This window comes from Mus caroli, chromosome 18, assembly GCF_900094665.2.
Source record: "Mus caroli chromosome 18, CAROLI_EIJ_v1.1, whole genome shotgun sequence".
Taxonomy (NCBI): Eukaryota; Metazoa; Chordata; class Mammalia; order Rodentia; family Muridae; genus Mus; species Mus caroli.
In genome coordinates this window covers 39,603,292-39,616,636 of record NC_034587.1, presented here as the reverse complement: position 1 = coordinate 39,616,636, position 13,345 = coordinate 39,603,292, and the positions used below count along the sequence as shown (strand labels likewise).

At 41.6% G+C, this 13,345-nt stretch overlaps 2 protein-coding genes across 4 annotated transcripts in view; one reads left to right on the top strand and one right to left on the bottom strand.

Annotated features, from left to right (window-relative positions):
- The first annotated feature begins 2,345 nt into the window (after positions 1 to 2,345).
- Gpr151 (G protein-coupled receptor 151) lies at positions 2,346 to 4,198 on the top strand. Its single transcript, XM_021151108.2, has one exon. The coding sequence runs from the start codon at positions 2,360 to 2,362 to the stop codon at positions 3,722 to 3,724; it is 1,365 nt and encodes a 454-aa protein (XP_021006767.2). The 5' UTR covers positions 2,346 to 2,359; the 3' UTR covers positions 3,725 to 4,198.
- Positions 4,199 to 6,454: 2,256 nt separating this feature from the next.
- Tcerg1 (transcription elongation regulator 1) overlaps positions 6,455 to 13,345 on the bottom strand; it is a 61,605-nt gene continuing 54,714 nt past the window's right edge. For 2 of the 3 annotated variants that reach the window (XM_021150562.1, XM_021150563.1), the window contains 4 exons: positions 10,783 to 10,962; positions 10,062 to 10,145; positions 8,629 to 8,729; positions 6,455 to 7,473 (listed from right to left, as the gene is read on the bottom strand). In XM_021150562.1, the coding sequence (XP_021006221.1) occupies positions 7,272 to 7,473; positions 8,629 to 8,729; positions 10,062 to 10,145; positions 10,783 to 10,962 (567 nt within the window). In that variant the 3' untranslated portion in view covers positions 6,455 to 7,271. Of the gene's footprint in view, positions 7,474 to 7,737; positions 7,832 to 8,628; positions 8,730 to 10,061; positions 10,146 to 10,782; positions 10,963 to 13,345 lie in introns of all 3 variants that reach the window. The other variant, XR_002376977.2, reaches the window with a different exon arrangement.

The window sequence follows — 13,345 nt, the reverse complement described above, 5'->3', positions numbered from 1 at the left end:
AATTAGATTGACCTCCAAATGACAGAATGTGTGTAAGAATACAAAACCAGGACACCTGGGTCCAAGGATAAGTTTATCAGGTATAAATCAGGACCATTCTGGGCCCGTAGAAAGATCTTGGCATTTTACTTCCTGAGAGGGTCCTAGGACAAGTCCACAAGAGAGACCCACCTCTTCAGGGTGGATGAACCATCTCCAAAACAGGAAGTGTTGCTAAGAGCACGGGTTTTTCATATTTTACCACCACTTTGTAATTTTCAAGGGTGCCTCTCAGCAACACCTCTGTGGGTCATAGAAAAGTCACAGGGGACCCAGCTGAGAGAATCTGGGAGCTTCAGCTTCAGGCTAGGACCTGAGCATGAAGTAGGCACAGACAAGGCCTATTGCTCAGCCAGAGAAGCCAGGCAACCTGCCCACCTGCCTTCTAGGTCTGTCTTCCCGCTCCTACCTCCCGCTGCTTCTGAGAAAATGCACCTCCAGCCTGGGGCTGCTCAGCCATCTAAGAGCGTGGAAATCTCATCTTTACCTTATCTTCACCCCAATAACTGTATTCTTTAAAATAAAAATAAAACAAGCTGGGTGTGGTGGCAATTAATCCCAGCACTTGAAAGGCAGAGGCAAGCAGACCTCTGGGAGTTTCTAAGCCAGTCTGGTCTACAGAGTGAGTTCCAGGACAGTCAGGGTTAAACAGTGAGACCCTGTTTCAACAACAAGCAAAGAAACACAAAACAAAAAAGAATAACAAAAGTCAAGATACTATTCACATTAAATTAACATGTTCTGAATATACAAGTAAAGGTAAAATGGTACATTTAATTGCTCAGAAATCCCCATAATACAATTTTTAGAATATTCTCATTCTCAAAAGAAGACCCATTGTGCCTTATAGCTCAAAAGATCTTTCCATCACTAGTCCTTAGGACCAAGGTCTACCTCCCATGAATAAGGATTTGATTATATTTTACATATGTGGGTGCTTGCCTGCATGTATGACTGTGTGTGGCTTCCAGTTTTTAATATGCCCTCCTTTTCCTTCCCTGGGAAAAACTGCAGAATTAGGATAAAGACCTAGAAGTGTGCCTCACCACTTGACCATTCTGATTGCCACACTAGAAGCATATATCATCAGTCACACTCAGGCGGGACAGTTCTTCCTGCTCCCACCTGCCACTGCCCTTTAGACCTTGGACATTCTAGATAAATCAGTCTCGGGATAAATTCGACCCTCTGCTGGTTATCCAAGTCTCAGCAATACTGGCTCTTCTAATGGCCTCCTGTGTCCATGTTGCCTGCGAAATTTCATTTCATCTGAGTTTCTTTTCCCCCAACCTTTCCTTTTTTGTTGCTGGGTTTTGTGCTCTCTCTCTCTCTCTCTCTCTCTCTCTCTCTCTCTCTCTCTCTCTCTCTCTCTCTCTCTGTGTATGTGTGTTTGTAGAGGCATGTGTGTCACAGGGCCTGTGGAGGGCAGGCGACAACTCTAGGGAGCCAGTCTTAAGTCATTAGGGCTTACAAAGCAACAACTTTTTAATCAGCCGTGGCACTTGCTGGCTTTTTGACTTTAAAAATGATACTCTCTTTCAAATCTCTTAAATGTCTTCAACATAAAAATTCTGAAAAGCCTAACCTATCATTTAGCCTCATCACTGCCAATCACTGAAGTCGTACTAGTATATAAACCAGTTCAGAGTTCCGAAAGTACCTCGAGAAATTTTACAAAAAACTCAAGTCATCCATATTTGGATCTTATGGATTTTACTCTTCCAACCTTTTCACTATCCAGCTGTGCTCACGATCAGCCAGTTGTTCATGGAACTGATGTGTTAGTGAGGGTTGGGAAGAGGAATGCTCCTGTCTGCAAAAAGAAGAGGACAGAGAGAGCACTGGTTCTTAAAGTGTGGTCTCCCAGTAGCAGCAACAGCAGCACCCCATGAGAACTTAAGAGAACAGACTCTTGAGCCTCGTCTATACATTAAGCTATGAGGAGATTCTGATGCATATAAAAATTGAAAGGACTTGAATTAGCTGTAGTCTACTGAATTAGACCGGTCTGTCCTTAGCAATCCATTCAAGAGTTTAAGGATAACTGAAACCGATCCTCCCCTCCCCTGCCTACCCTCACACCAGGGGAGCATCCCTACTGACCTGTTTCTCCTCATTTATCATTTATGGGAATGTGTTATCTATCACTTTATGGGGCTGGTACAAAGTATTAGACTTGCTAATGAGTCATAGCAATACACTCCTGCTGCCTGTCATTCCGTGCACTTACAGGTACTGTGAACAGCAAAAAGGCTCAGCAGCCAATTTCCCACTGTCAGTCAACCAGCAAAGGGAGGGTCCAGAGGTGTCTTCAGTGTGGATGACGACAGAGGATTTTTTTTTTTTTTTAAGAGCCAGAGAGAGAGTGAGAGAGATCAACCTAAACAAGAAGCTAACATCTGCAGGGAGGAGCTGGATGGGAAAGGCAATGCTGACAGCTGGGTTTGCCGATGCCAATTCCAGCAATATGAACGAGTCGTTTGCTCGCCTCCACTTTGCAGGAGGCTACCTGCCGTCTGACTCCAAGGACTGGAGGACCATCATTCCATCTCTCTTGATGGCTGTGTGCCTGGTGGGCCTCGTGGGAAACCTGTGTGTGATTGGCATTCTCCTTCATGTCGTTTGGAAAAGAAAGCCATCCACGATCCACTCCCTGATTCTGAATCTCAGCCTGGCTGACTTCTCTCTCTTGCTCTTCTCTGCACCTGTCCGAGCTACAGCATACTCCAAGGGCGTTTGGGATCTCGGCTGGTTCATCTGCAAGTCCTCTGACTGGTTCACCCATGTGTGCATGGCAGCCAAGAGCTTGACATTTGTTGTGGTAGCCAAAGCATGCTTCGCGTATGCAAGTGACCCAGCCAAGCAAGTGAGTATCCACAGCCTCACCATCTGGTCAGTGCTGGCGGCCATCTGGGTTGTAGCCAGCCTGCTTCCCCTGCCAGAATGGCTCTTTAGCACCACCAGACGTCACGCAGGTGTGGAAATGTGCCTTGTGGATGTGCCAGCTGTGGCAGAAGAATTCATGTCCATGTTCGGTAAGCTCTACCCTCTGCTGGTGTTCTGCCTTCCTTTACTTCTGGCTGGCTTTTATTTCTGGCGAGCTTATGACCAATGTAAAAAGCGATATACGAAAACTCGAAATCTGAGAGACCAGATGCGTTCAAAGCAACTCACAGTGATGCTGCTAAGCACTGCAATCATCTCTGCTCTTCTGTGGCTCCCAGAGTGGGTAGCCTGGCTGTGGGTATGGCATGTGAAGGCTGGAGGGCCGATGCCACCACAGGGTTTCATAGCCCTGTCTCAAGTTCTCATGTTTTTCACCTCCACAGCAAACCCTCTCATTTTTCTAGTTATGTCTGAAGAGTTCAAGGCAGGCTTGAAAGGCATGTGGAAATGGATGATAACCAGAAAGCCAGCAGTTACTTCAGAGGTTCAGGAGGCGCCTGCTGGAAACACAGAGGCCCTTCCCGGTAAGGCTCCATCTCCAGAGACCCAAACATGCATTCGAGACACAGACGGACGCGGCTCTCCTGACGACAGCAAAGAGAAATCTGATAAGGTGGTGGCTCCCATCCTCCCTGACGTGGAGCAGTTTTGGCACGAGAGGGATGCTGTCCCTTCAGCACAAGACAATGACCCTGTACCCTGGGAACACGAAGGCCAAGAGACAGAGGGCTGCAATTAACAGACTTGAGTTTCAAAGAAAAGCAAATTGTCGTTACTGTGTTTACTTGTACCACTGCTTAGCAATATTGGTGAAGGAAATTGCCATTAGAAATTGCAAAGATTTCTGCTTTCAAACTATAGAATCTGGTAAGTAGAAAGGCATGTAGTAATTACGCTTCAGAACTAAAGTCTGTCTAAAGAAATCAATCGAAGCGCTAAGAAAACTTTCAGTGATTAGAGGGCTCACAGTGGCTTTCCCCCAGGGTATCCCTTAAATCTAGCCCTGTTCTGCAGTGGCTGGAGTAGTTTATCAGACTGAGCCAATGTACTCTGTCTCTTCCTGAAGCTGCTACCCTCAATGTACCAGCAAGTTATATTTCACCTAAGCATAGCTCAAAATCTGTATCTCCTTTGGCTTTTTAAAACTGTAAATTTCACTTGTAAAGTCTCTTCACTTGCTTAATAAATGTTAATTGACAAAAAGTTCATATAATTTTCCTGAGTAAAATTCACAAAATAAAATGAATGCTTTCTTCTATTCTGCACTAATTTCAAAGCATGGCTACATGGGGCCCAAGTTTGAGTCCAAGTCTTACCTAACAGTATAAAAGCTGTCTCAGTCCTTAAAAATCCACCCGAATGGGCTTTTTATTCAACGTCTGAGAACATTAACAACCTAACATGACATTATCTATTGTAATGGAGAACTGTCAAACATCCCTTGTCTTCCAAAATCAGAGTATTTTTCTACAAACTGAAATGTGTTCTCCTTGATCTCTGTTCTCTCAAGACTATAAGTGGAAGCTAATGATACAGCTATTAACCACTGATTAAAGGCAAGCATACAGGAGAATGCTGGGGGCTTTTCTTAAGTATCATCAAACTTGGAACCCTCAACTTTAAAATATTACCAGTGTAAAGCAATCGAGCATAACAAAATGTGGAAAAGCACGCACACAACAAAGAGAAACGCCAGCAGACAGCTGACTCGGGATTTAGGTGAGTACACAATGATCACAAGGACAATGCGGAGCAAGCAGCAGTAGGTAAAAGCATTCTGAGTTCCTAGATGTGGAAAACTTGACAGCAGAATGCAGCACACCCAGTAAAGTGTGACCACGCATTTCTCTCCCCTCTGAACATAAAAGGCATCTCACACACACACACACACACACACACACACACACACACACACACGCGCGCGTGATTCTTAATTGCTTGTTAATGGTATTCTGGGAATTTCCACTGCTCAGCTAAGAAAAATGCAAAACAATGAAGAAATGCAGAATATTCTGTGCCGTACAAAGAACCGCCATTTATAATGTTCCGTCTTGGCATTATTTTACTATAAAAGATCATAGCATTATCATTTTTTTTTAAAAAAAGGCTGTCTTCTTTTTCACTTGCTTTGCTAGAAATTGCATTTGAAGATCTCACATTCAAATAGTTTAGCCCAAGAATCCAAAATAACTGCTTTGTTGAATCCAGTTACATGAGGTGTAAGCTTCCAGTCTATGACATAAAGAAGTAAGAGCAATGCTTTATTTCTGATTAGACACTTAATCCTGCTTGTGTCTGGAATTATCATCTCCAAACCATCACACAGAACAAGAGGGCTTTATGAGGTGGCCAGATGACAATGTCCCAGATTTCTGGGTAAACTGCAGATATTGGAACAACATATTAAAATGAATCATTCATTAAGAGCACGAGAGTCCTGATCTCATCAATCTCCTTAAAAATCTGCACGGGGAAAGTTGACGCACTCCTATGAAAAATCCCACACAGCCAACTGATGTCAGAGTGGGAAGGAGAGCTCCAATTCCTGCACTCTTTTCTACTATGGCAGGATGCCAAGAGCACGGAGACGCTGCCATGTGGAACTCAGAATAATGAAACGCTTTAGGGAGGTCAGAAAGCTTCCAATTTGACTCCTTTATAAAAGTAAATTTCTAAGTGTGGGTGGGAAGATACAAATAATGTTTACAATTTTCACACTTTCAACCCTAGTCTGCTCCATTAATACCAGTCTTGAACATGTCATGTAATTTCTATGATAGGTTTATACTAATAAGTAGTATGGATATGAATGTTATAGGTAACGAATACAGGTCAGTTGGTATTCCTCTTTCTAGACTCTGTGGCCATCATAAAGGGTGGGAGACAATGGGGAAGATAACTAACACTGGGATCTTCCCACACGCCTTACTTATTATGTGGCACTTTGCTAAGGGCAACCTGTGAGAACAACATAGGATTTATATACACTCACACCCCAGGCACTGGGGAGGGGTGTAAAGCCAGAAAAACTTGGCTAAGTGTCAGAGGTAAGTTCATGGCGTGACATATGACAGGTAGAAAGGACGTTCAAAAGGCACAAATCTTTGATATGCTAGAAAGACAAAGAACTACAATATTCTTGCTATTAATTAACAGGTAGAATTAAAAGACTCTGACTATACACACATATAAACATACACACACACACACACACAGGCACACAAAAGAAAGGGAGAATAGGCTTTCTACAAAATTTCTTGTTTCTTATATTAGAAATACAGTATTATAGTCAAGCCTTTAAAAACTATATTCTAAGATTTGTTGTCTCAAATATCACATGCTTTTCTCAAAACAAAACAAAACAAAAAACCAATGACCCAAGCAAGCAAGCAAACAAACAAAAAATAAAAAACGGGTCTAAGAGTTTTTAAAAAATATATTGTGTAACAATAATCATTTACAATCCACATATATAAAAGGGTTGGTTTATTGTAGTTCAAATACATAAATTCAACATTCAAACATCTTAAAATTAAACTTTTTAGAAACAAAAGTTCAAACATTCAAACAGGAGTAGTTTACAGGAACACCCAGAAAGGGAATTTTGTTGTCTAATTGAGAATATTGGTAGAGATCATTCAGTGGAGAATAAAGAATGTTTAAACCAGGATTCCACTCTGGCCAACATGTTAGTTATGAATGTGGTTCATACCTGAGAAGAAATTACTAAATACATCTTCTCCTGGGGTAAACAAGACTTGGCCTATAACTCCAGAGGGGAGAATCAAAGCACATACATGAACAAATACAACTAATCTGCTCTTTAGAGACAAAGGTAAAAGTATGTCCATTGTAATAATCATAGTCTCTGGAAGAATTCAATTCAGTGTTTTCTCTTTTACCCGCTTAAAAAAACAAAATCAAAAACCAACTCCAACTTCAGTTTTCCTGGAGTCTGTGGTGTTTCCAAGCTCCTACCACAAATTCTCCTGTCTTGCTGAGTAACACTGCTAGTAAAAGAACATCACCAAGTCACTGGCTTCCACACCTTATAAAAGGATGATTTTTAGCTTCGAGATTTTAAATTTACTAGAGACAGCCTATATTTGAGTATGTATGTCAGTCATGCCACACAAAGAAAAGCGTTAACTATTTTCAAAGGGTTCTGTCCCGAGACCGCCCACGACCGCTTCTCCTTCTGTTCGCCAGGTGGTTTTGCAATAGGCTGACCAATGCACATATGTAAAAACCTGAAAGTTTGGCTCATGCAAGCAGGGTGTTGAGAACTATTTTGTTGATCGTCTGGTGGGCTCAGATGCTGTGGGAGGAGGGGGCGGGCCGCGGCGATCCAGGTCATCCACGTAGGCCACAATTAGTTTCCTCCTCTCCTCGGGCACACAGTCCAGCACTAGGTACCGCTTGTCATTCTGCAAGATCTTCTCTACATCTTTCAGGTGCTGGTCAGATTCTTGGATTAACTTTTTGGATCTGAAATAAGAAAAAAAGCACAAGAATTACTGACTGCTGTTCGCTGGCCTTGCAGAAATGAGCCGGAAATGTCCATCTAGCTCCTAATTGTGTTTCCACTTTTTTAAAGAAAAATTTCACTGCAGCAGTCACCTTTGTAAATCGCCTCAGCAAAGACTCCAGGGAGTGAAAGGGCCTCAGAAGCTGAATTACCCTCCCGCCCCTACTGGTGGTCCCTCCAGATCAGGGCTGAGGGTGGGTAGGTAAGTCTTGCCCGTGCTGTACCTGTTCTGTGGATGAACAGAGGACTTCAGTCTGCGGGGCTGCCAATCCCAGCATCTTTCACAAGCTTTCACTTTCACATCTTTCACTAAATTAACTATAAAAATGTAGAAAGAAGTCTTACTTCACATCTAATTTAAAAGCCCAAGCTGATGCAAAACATTAAGGATCCTGACCAAAAATCCAAATGACAAAACACCTACGAAGCACACCCTCAGCACTATCTATCCTCCCGAGCACACCCTTCCTTCCTTCTTCCTTCCTCAAAGCTGTCTTTTAAAGGAGGAAATGCTGGCGCATGAAGCCTAACTGGTCTCCTGCACACAGACTGTAGGCCATGCCAAAATGTTTTCCCGGTGAAAGGTTACTAGTGGTGATGGACCTCTGGGTGTGCAACACCAAAACCTTTTTTAAAGGCTCTGCTTTTTAATCTTTTTAAAAAATAAGTGTATCCAGCAACTCCTTTCCTGTTGGAGGAAAATTATGTTTCTGCCTTAAGAAGATGAATTCAGGCATTCATGGTCTAACCCCACTCAGCAGTCTTCAGAGGAGGCAAAGGTAAGTTGTTATAGTGAAGAATTAATTTAAAGTCTCTTTGTGAATTACAATTCTTAAAGAGTTGAGGGTCCTCAAAAAAGAAAAAAAAAGCAGTGAAGTAAAAATAAAAGTGTATTTTAAAAACTGGATATACATAACACAAAATGAGAATTGACATCTGGGCCCTTTCTTTAAAAAAAAAAGGAAATGGCCTGTATCTCCCCATGAGGAAAGCTGGCATCTTCTGACTCCTAAAATTAACACTGTCAACATGTGTGTGAGTGAAAAGTATGCTCTGGCCATTAGAGTACAGGCTAGGAGACAGCAGCTGCCAGTGGGACACCGGACTGCACCTACCTGTATGTGATGAATTTGGTCTCTTTCAAAAGTGTCCTGAAGTCAGCTTTGGCAGTGATGTATTTGTCTCTGATGTATTCTTCAAACTCCCTTTGTTTTTTCTGCAGAGATGGGAAAAGTAAGATTAAAAGGGAAGCCCACAAACTAAAACAACTTCTTTATTAACATTGCAAAACATTGAGTCCTGTAATAAAACAGAAGGCAAGGATATGTCCTTTCTGTAAAACTTACTGTAGTGTATAACATGCAAAGTACATCTTTAAGGAAAAGTAAGAATATGAAATATTCTAGCTGAATATGAAAGCTTGCTATGTGTACTCCACTGTTCAATGGTCTACAGGGTCATCTCCTTCAGTCTCCATTATGTCCTCAGGAGGGAAGCACGAATGAAAAACTAAGGATCAGGCACTCACTTATTTCCTATAGAATATCTAACTTCAAGCAAAGAACAATAAGACACAGAGTATGGACATACAAAGCAAGTCCGTACATACTGCGCATTTAGCTTCTGTAAGGAAATGCTAATGACTGTTAGTATTAACTACACACACCTTGCTATCAATTCCCTAGCAGTTGTCGGGTAAATTAGAAACTGACTGGGTCTCAGCTATCAGTCTATCACTCTTTCCCAGCCATACATATTCTGTAGTCCACACATTAAAAATTCAACAAAATATCAAGTAAAAAAGCCAAAGGGATAGAACAGATTATAGTAAGCTTTTTTTTTTGGTATAATTCTATATATCAGATATTAAGTAAATTTGTTTCCTATACAGAAGTCAGGGTGCAAGAAATGGAATCTACTTTTAACATCTCATGCGTTAAGAGATTCTGCTACTCTAAAGTCTCCTCCTCAAGAACTTAGGACCTCTTACTGTTTTGCCCGCATGACTTAATAGGAAGGTGCTTTGATAGCTTAGGACCAATCGCCAGCTGAAACAGACTATAGTCTCATTCAACCCCACCCTGAAATTCTAAGCTTTAGATTATCACTTCCTTACTACTACAGGGAGCACAATTTAGAAGTCAGACATGTGATGTATGCCTTTAATCCCAGTGCTAGAAAGGCAGGTAGGTGGATATCTGTGAGGTCAAGGCTAGTCTGGTCTACAAATCAAGTCCAAGGACAGCCAGGGCGTTTACAGAGAAACTCTGTCTTGAAAAACAAAACAAGCAAATGAAATGTACTTAAAATCCTGGTCTACATTTCATATACTTTAATGTAATACACTTAAAATGACCAGTTTCTTGGTTGGTCAAGCCACTAGTGATGATTATGCACCTATGAATACTCATAAACTTCCAAGCATAGCAGAGCACACACGTCTGTACTCAGCACTCTGCAGGCTCAGACGGAGGCGTATCAGGAGGACAGCCAGCACTACACAGTCTCACGTCTGCCTAAGCTCCACAGGAACAGGACAAACCCTTACCCTGTCACTGGAGGAGAACTTAATGCAGCGAGGATCTTCCTTAATTACTTTTTTCACTTCTTTCCATGTGGATGTTAAGGTAATCTTTGAAAAAACAAGCGAAGAAAAAACGTAAGTATCATTCCCTTCTATGCAGGGAGTCAAACTGCAGCACATATGGTACATAATATTACACACTGACCTGCAAGCTCTTGTAATGCCCAAGCGTAAGTGGACTAGTTAGGGGCAGGGAGCAGCCTTAATGCAATCTCTTTTTTGCGGCTTGCCACAAGTTATTTTCATGGCCATACTTTCAAGGTGGCCTAAGACAATCACCTGCAAACCCTGTATTTACATGGGCAAACATCATAACTTCTGAAGAAACCATCACCAAAAAGAGCAAATAAAGAGGAACAAAACCTGGATGACAAAGTGTACAACCTGCCAGATAAGGGGCTACAGCACCACACTGCAAATGGAGGGGAAAGAGGGGACCCCGCCGATAACTCACAGCTAACTAAGGGCATTCACCAAAGAAGCAGCTGCAAAAAGAACTAAGTCCTGACTAGGGAGAACATCGTGACATGTTTAAACAGAGGAGAAAACTCAGAAGAGAATGTCATAAAAACCTAAGAATTCAAATAACAGGTCTAACAAAACACTAAAAATCACATCAGTATTTTCCATCAACTCTAAATGAAGAGTCTAGAGGAGGAAAGGCAGGACAATCAGGGGCTCTCACCGCAGAGGTCTCGTCCAGAAGCTGCCGAAAGTGCTCTCTTTTCTTTTTGGTAAGCGCTTCAATATGTTCATTAAAAAGTTTCTCTTTCTCCTCTCTTTCCAACAAGGACCCAGATTCCCAGCGGTGGTCTTTCCGGAGGGTCCTCCTAGTATCAGACCAGGACACATCTGAAGAACGTACCTAAAAAATAAAAAAGGAACCAAGTGAATTTTGTATATTCCACAATAAGAAGCTCAACACTGTAGTCAGGAGGTAGTCACATTTAGAAACTAAAAAATATTTCCTGAAAAATAAATAGATCTCTTCGACTAAACTACATCATAAATAAATCCTATGTTAACAGATAGGACCACTACTGTCAGCGAGTGAGTTTCTTTAGGACACAAGCTCACCATCAAGTTAACTAACAACCAAGCAATGTTCATTTCCAGTATCTTAAGCGAAAGGCTGTGATAATACCATTTTAGTTCAGAAGTCTCCTACAATCTACTTTAGAGCACAATCTTAACTCACAGTGAGCAGTTACTTGATGAAATAACTACTCAGACTTGGGGAAGTTGACAAAGATGAGCAGCAGATTATCTTCCATCAGTCACAACCCATAAGAGGTTTAAACTGCACTTTATATCTCTAAGTGCTGTGTCATTTAAAACTAATGTTAATTTTGCCTTCTTCCAGCACTAAATCTCTCCTCCCCAAACACAGTACAACAAACCTTGTTTTGCAAGATGATTCAATAAGTAAAAGGCACTTGCAGCCAGGCTCAGTGACCTGATTAGAGTCACAGGAACCCACATAGTAGGAGAACAGACTCCTGAAAGTCGTCCTCTGAGGTCTACACATATTGCACAGCCCAAAGGCATACACGCATTCTTACACAAATAAGTAAGTAAGTGAAAGAAAGTAGTTTTTATAAACTCAATAGACTGGGTATGGGGAATGGAATTCAGTACAGTAAAGACCAGCCATGATGAGTTAGAATTCCAAAAGTGGGAAGTTGAACATTTTCTTCTATGACATGAGGTATTATGATATTCACCCTCAGCTCTCCTGCGCATCTAAATGGGGGGGGGGGGTTAAAATGTCTCTAGGTGCTGATAGCTTGATCTTATATTAAAAAAAAACCATGAAGACTCCACTGAAACACTATTAGAAACAAACACTTTAGTAAAGGGTATAAAATCACCATACAAATAAAATATCAGTAAGATTTCACAAGCAATCAAAATGTAAAGTATGAGAACAATCTCACAAGCTCGTAACAGTATCAACACCCCCCACATCAAAAGATAGTAAATATAAATTTAAGCAAGGAGTAAATTACTTGCATGCTAAAAACTATTAAACATTGACAAAAACTGAAAAAAGTACAAACAATGTGAATGATATTCTGTGCCCGCTGATTAGACAACGTTCTTATATGCCTATGGAGTCACAAGATCCTAAGCGCCAAGGCAATCTTGAGCACAAAAAACAAAGATGGAAACATCACAATCTCTAATTTCAAAATAATAATATTAACTTTGAAAAAAAAGACAGAGCACATCACAGATCTGGCTGGTTCACCAACCCCACTAATGGCAACTAAAAGTTGTCACACTACAGACAATGATAGGAAATGAGAGAGAATGTAAAGACAGAGAAGAAAGAAGAAGTATACAAATACAGAATTTCTTTAACATTTAACATCTAAATATGTGCTTGACACTGGAACTACAATTGTTTCTTTCAAAGAGCACACTTGTATTTTCCACAGGACAATGTGGTAAGTGTTACAATGCTGTATACTGAACACCCAGGTGTGGCTGCAGGCAACCTCAAAGGGAGGTCCAGTGGGCCCTCTTCAAGACTGAGAGCCTGCGACACTGCAATGGGAAGGTGAGTAGTTGCCACAGACAGAAGGTTGGATTCATGTTCAGCAAAGCTGCACACCAAGGACCAAGGAGAGCAAGGATGGCACACAAGGATGGTCTTTCCTTTATCCAAGGTGCTGAACTAGGTATGGTGGTACACTCTTCAAGGCAAGAGAATAAGCACTCGAGGCCAGCCCAGTCAAAGGAAAACCGCATCTCAGAGCAAACAAATTGACTTTTACAACAAAATAAAGGCAACAAGTGTTAAATTTGACTGGCACACAACTGCTGGGTGTACAGAGAACCTTCACCTCTTTCAGGAGAGACAAAATGAGGTTTGCTGTTCCCTAAACCACTGCAACTGTAATTACAACAAATTAGGGGAATGCCAATGCCAGGAAGGAGAGTTCAAATTACTGAAAATGTCAAGAATGCAGAGCCCCCCCCCCCACCTCCCCAACTCCCAAAGCAGCAGAAAGAAGAGGAAAAAAAGAAAAAAAAAGTAAAAAAGTCTCAAGAGTCATCTCTTGGCAGTCCCCACCAATCCTGTATCTCCTACCGTCCAGTGTAACAACCGACCGGAACAATGATGACCCTAAAGCAGCTGTTTTCAACCTGTGGGGAAGAATCCACTAATACCAAGAACTCAAGTTTTAAATGCTCTAGAAATAACAAGCTAGGGCTGGAGAGATGGCTCAGTGGGTAAGAGC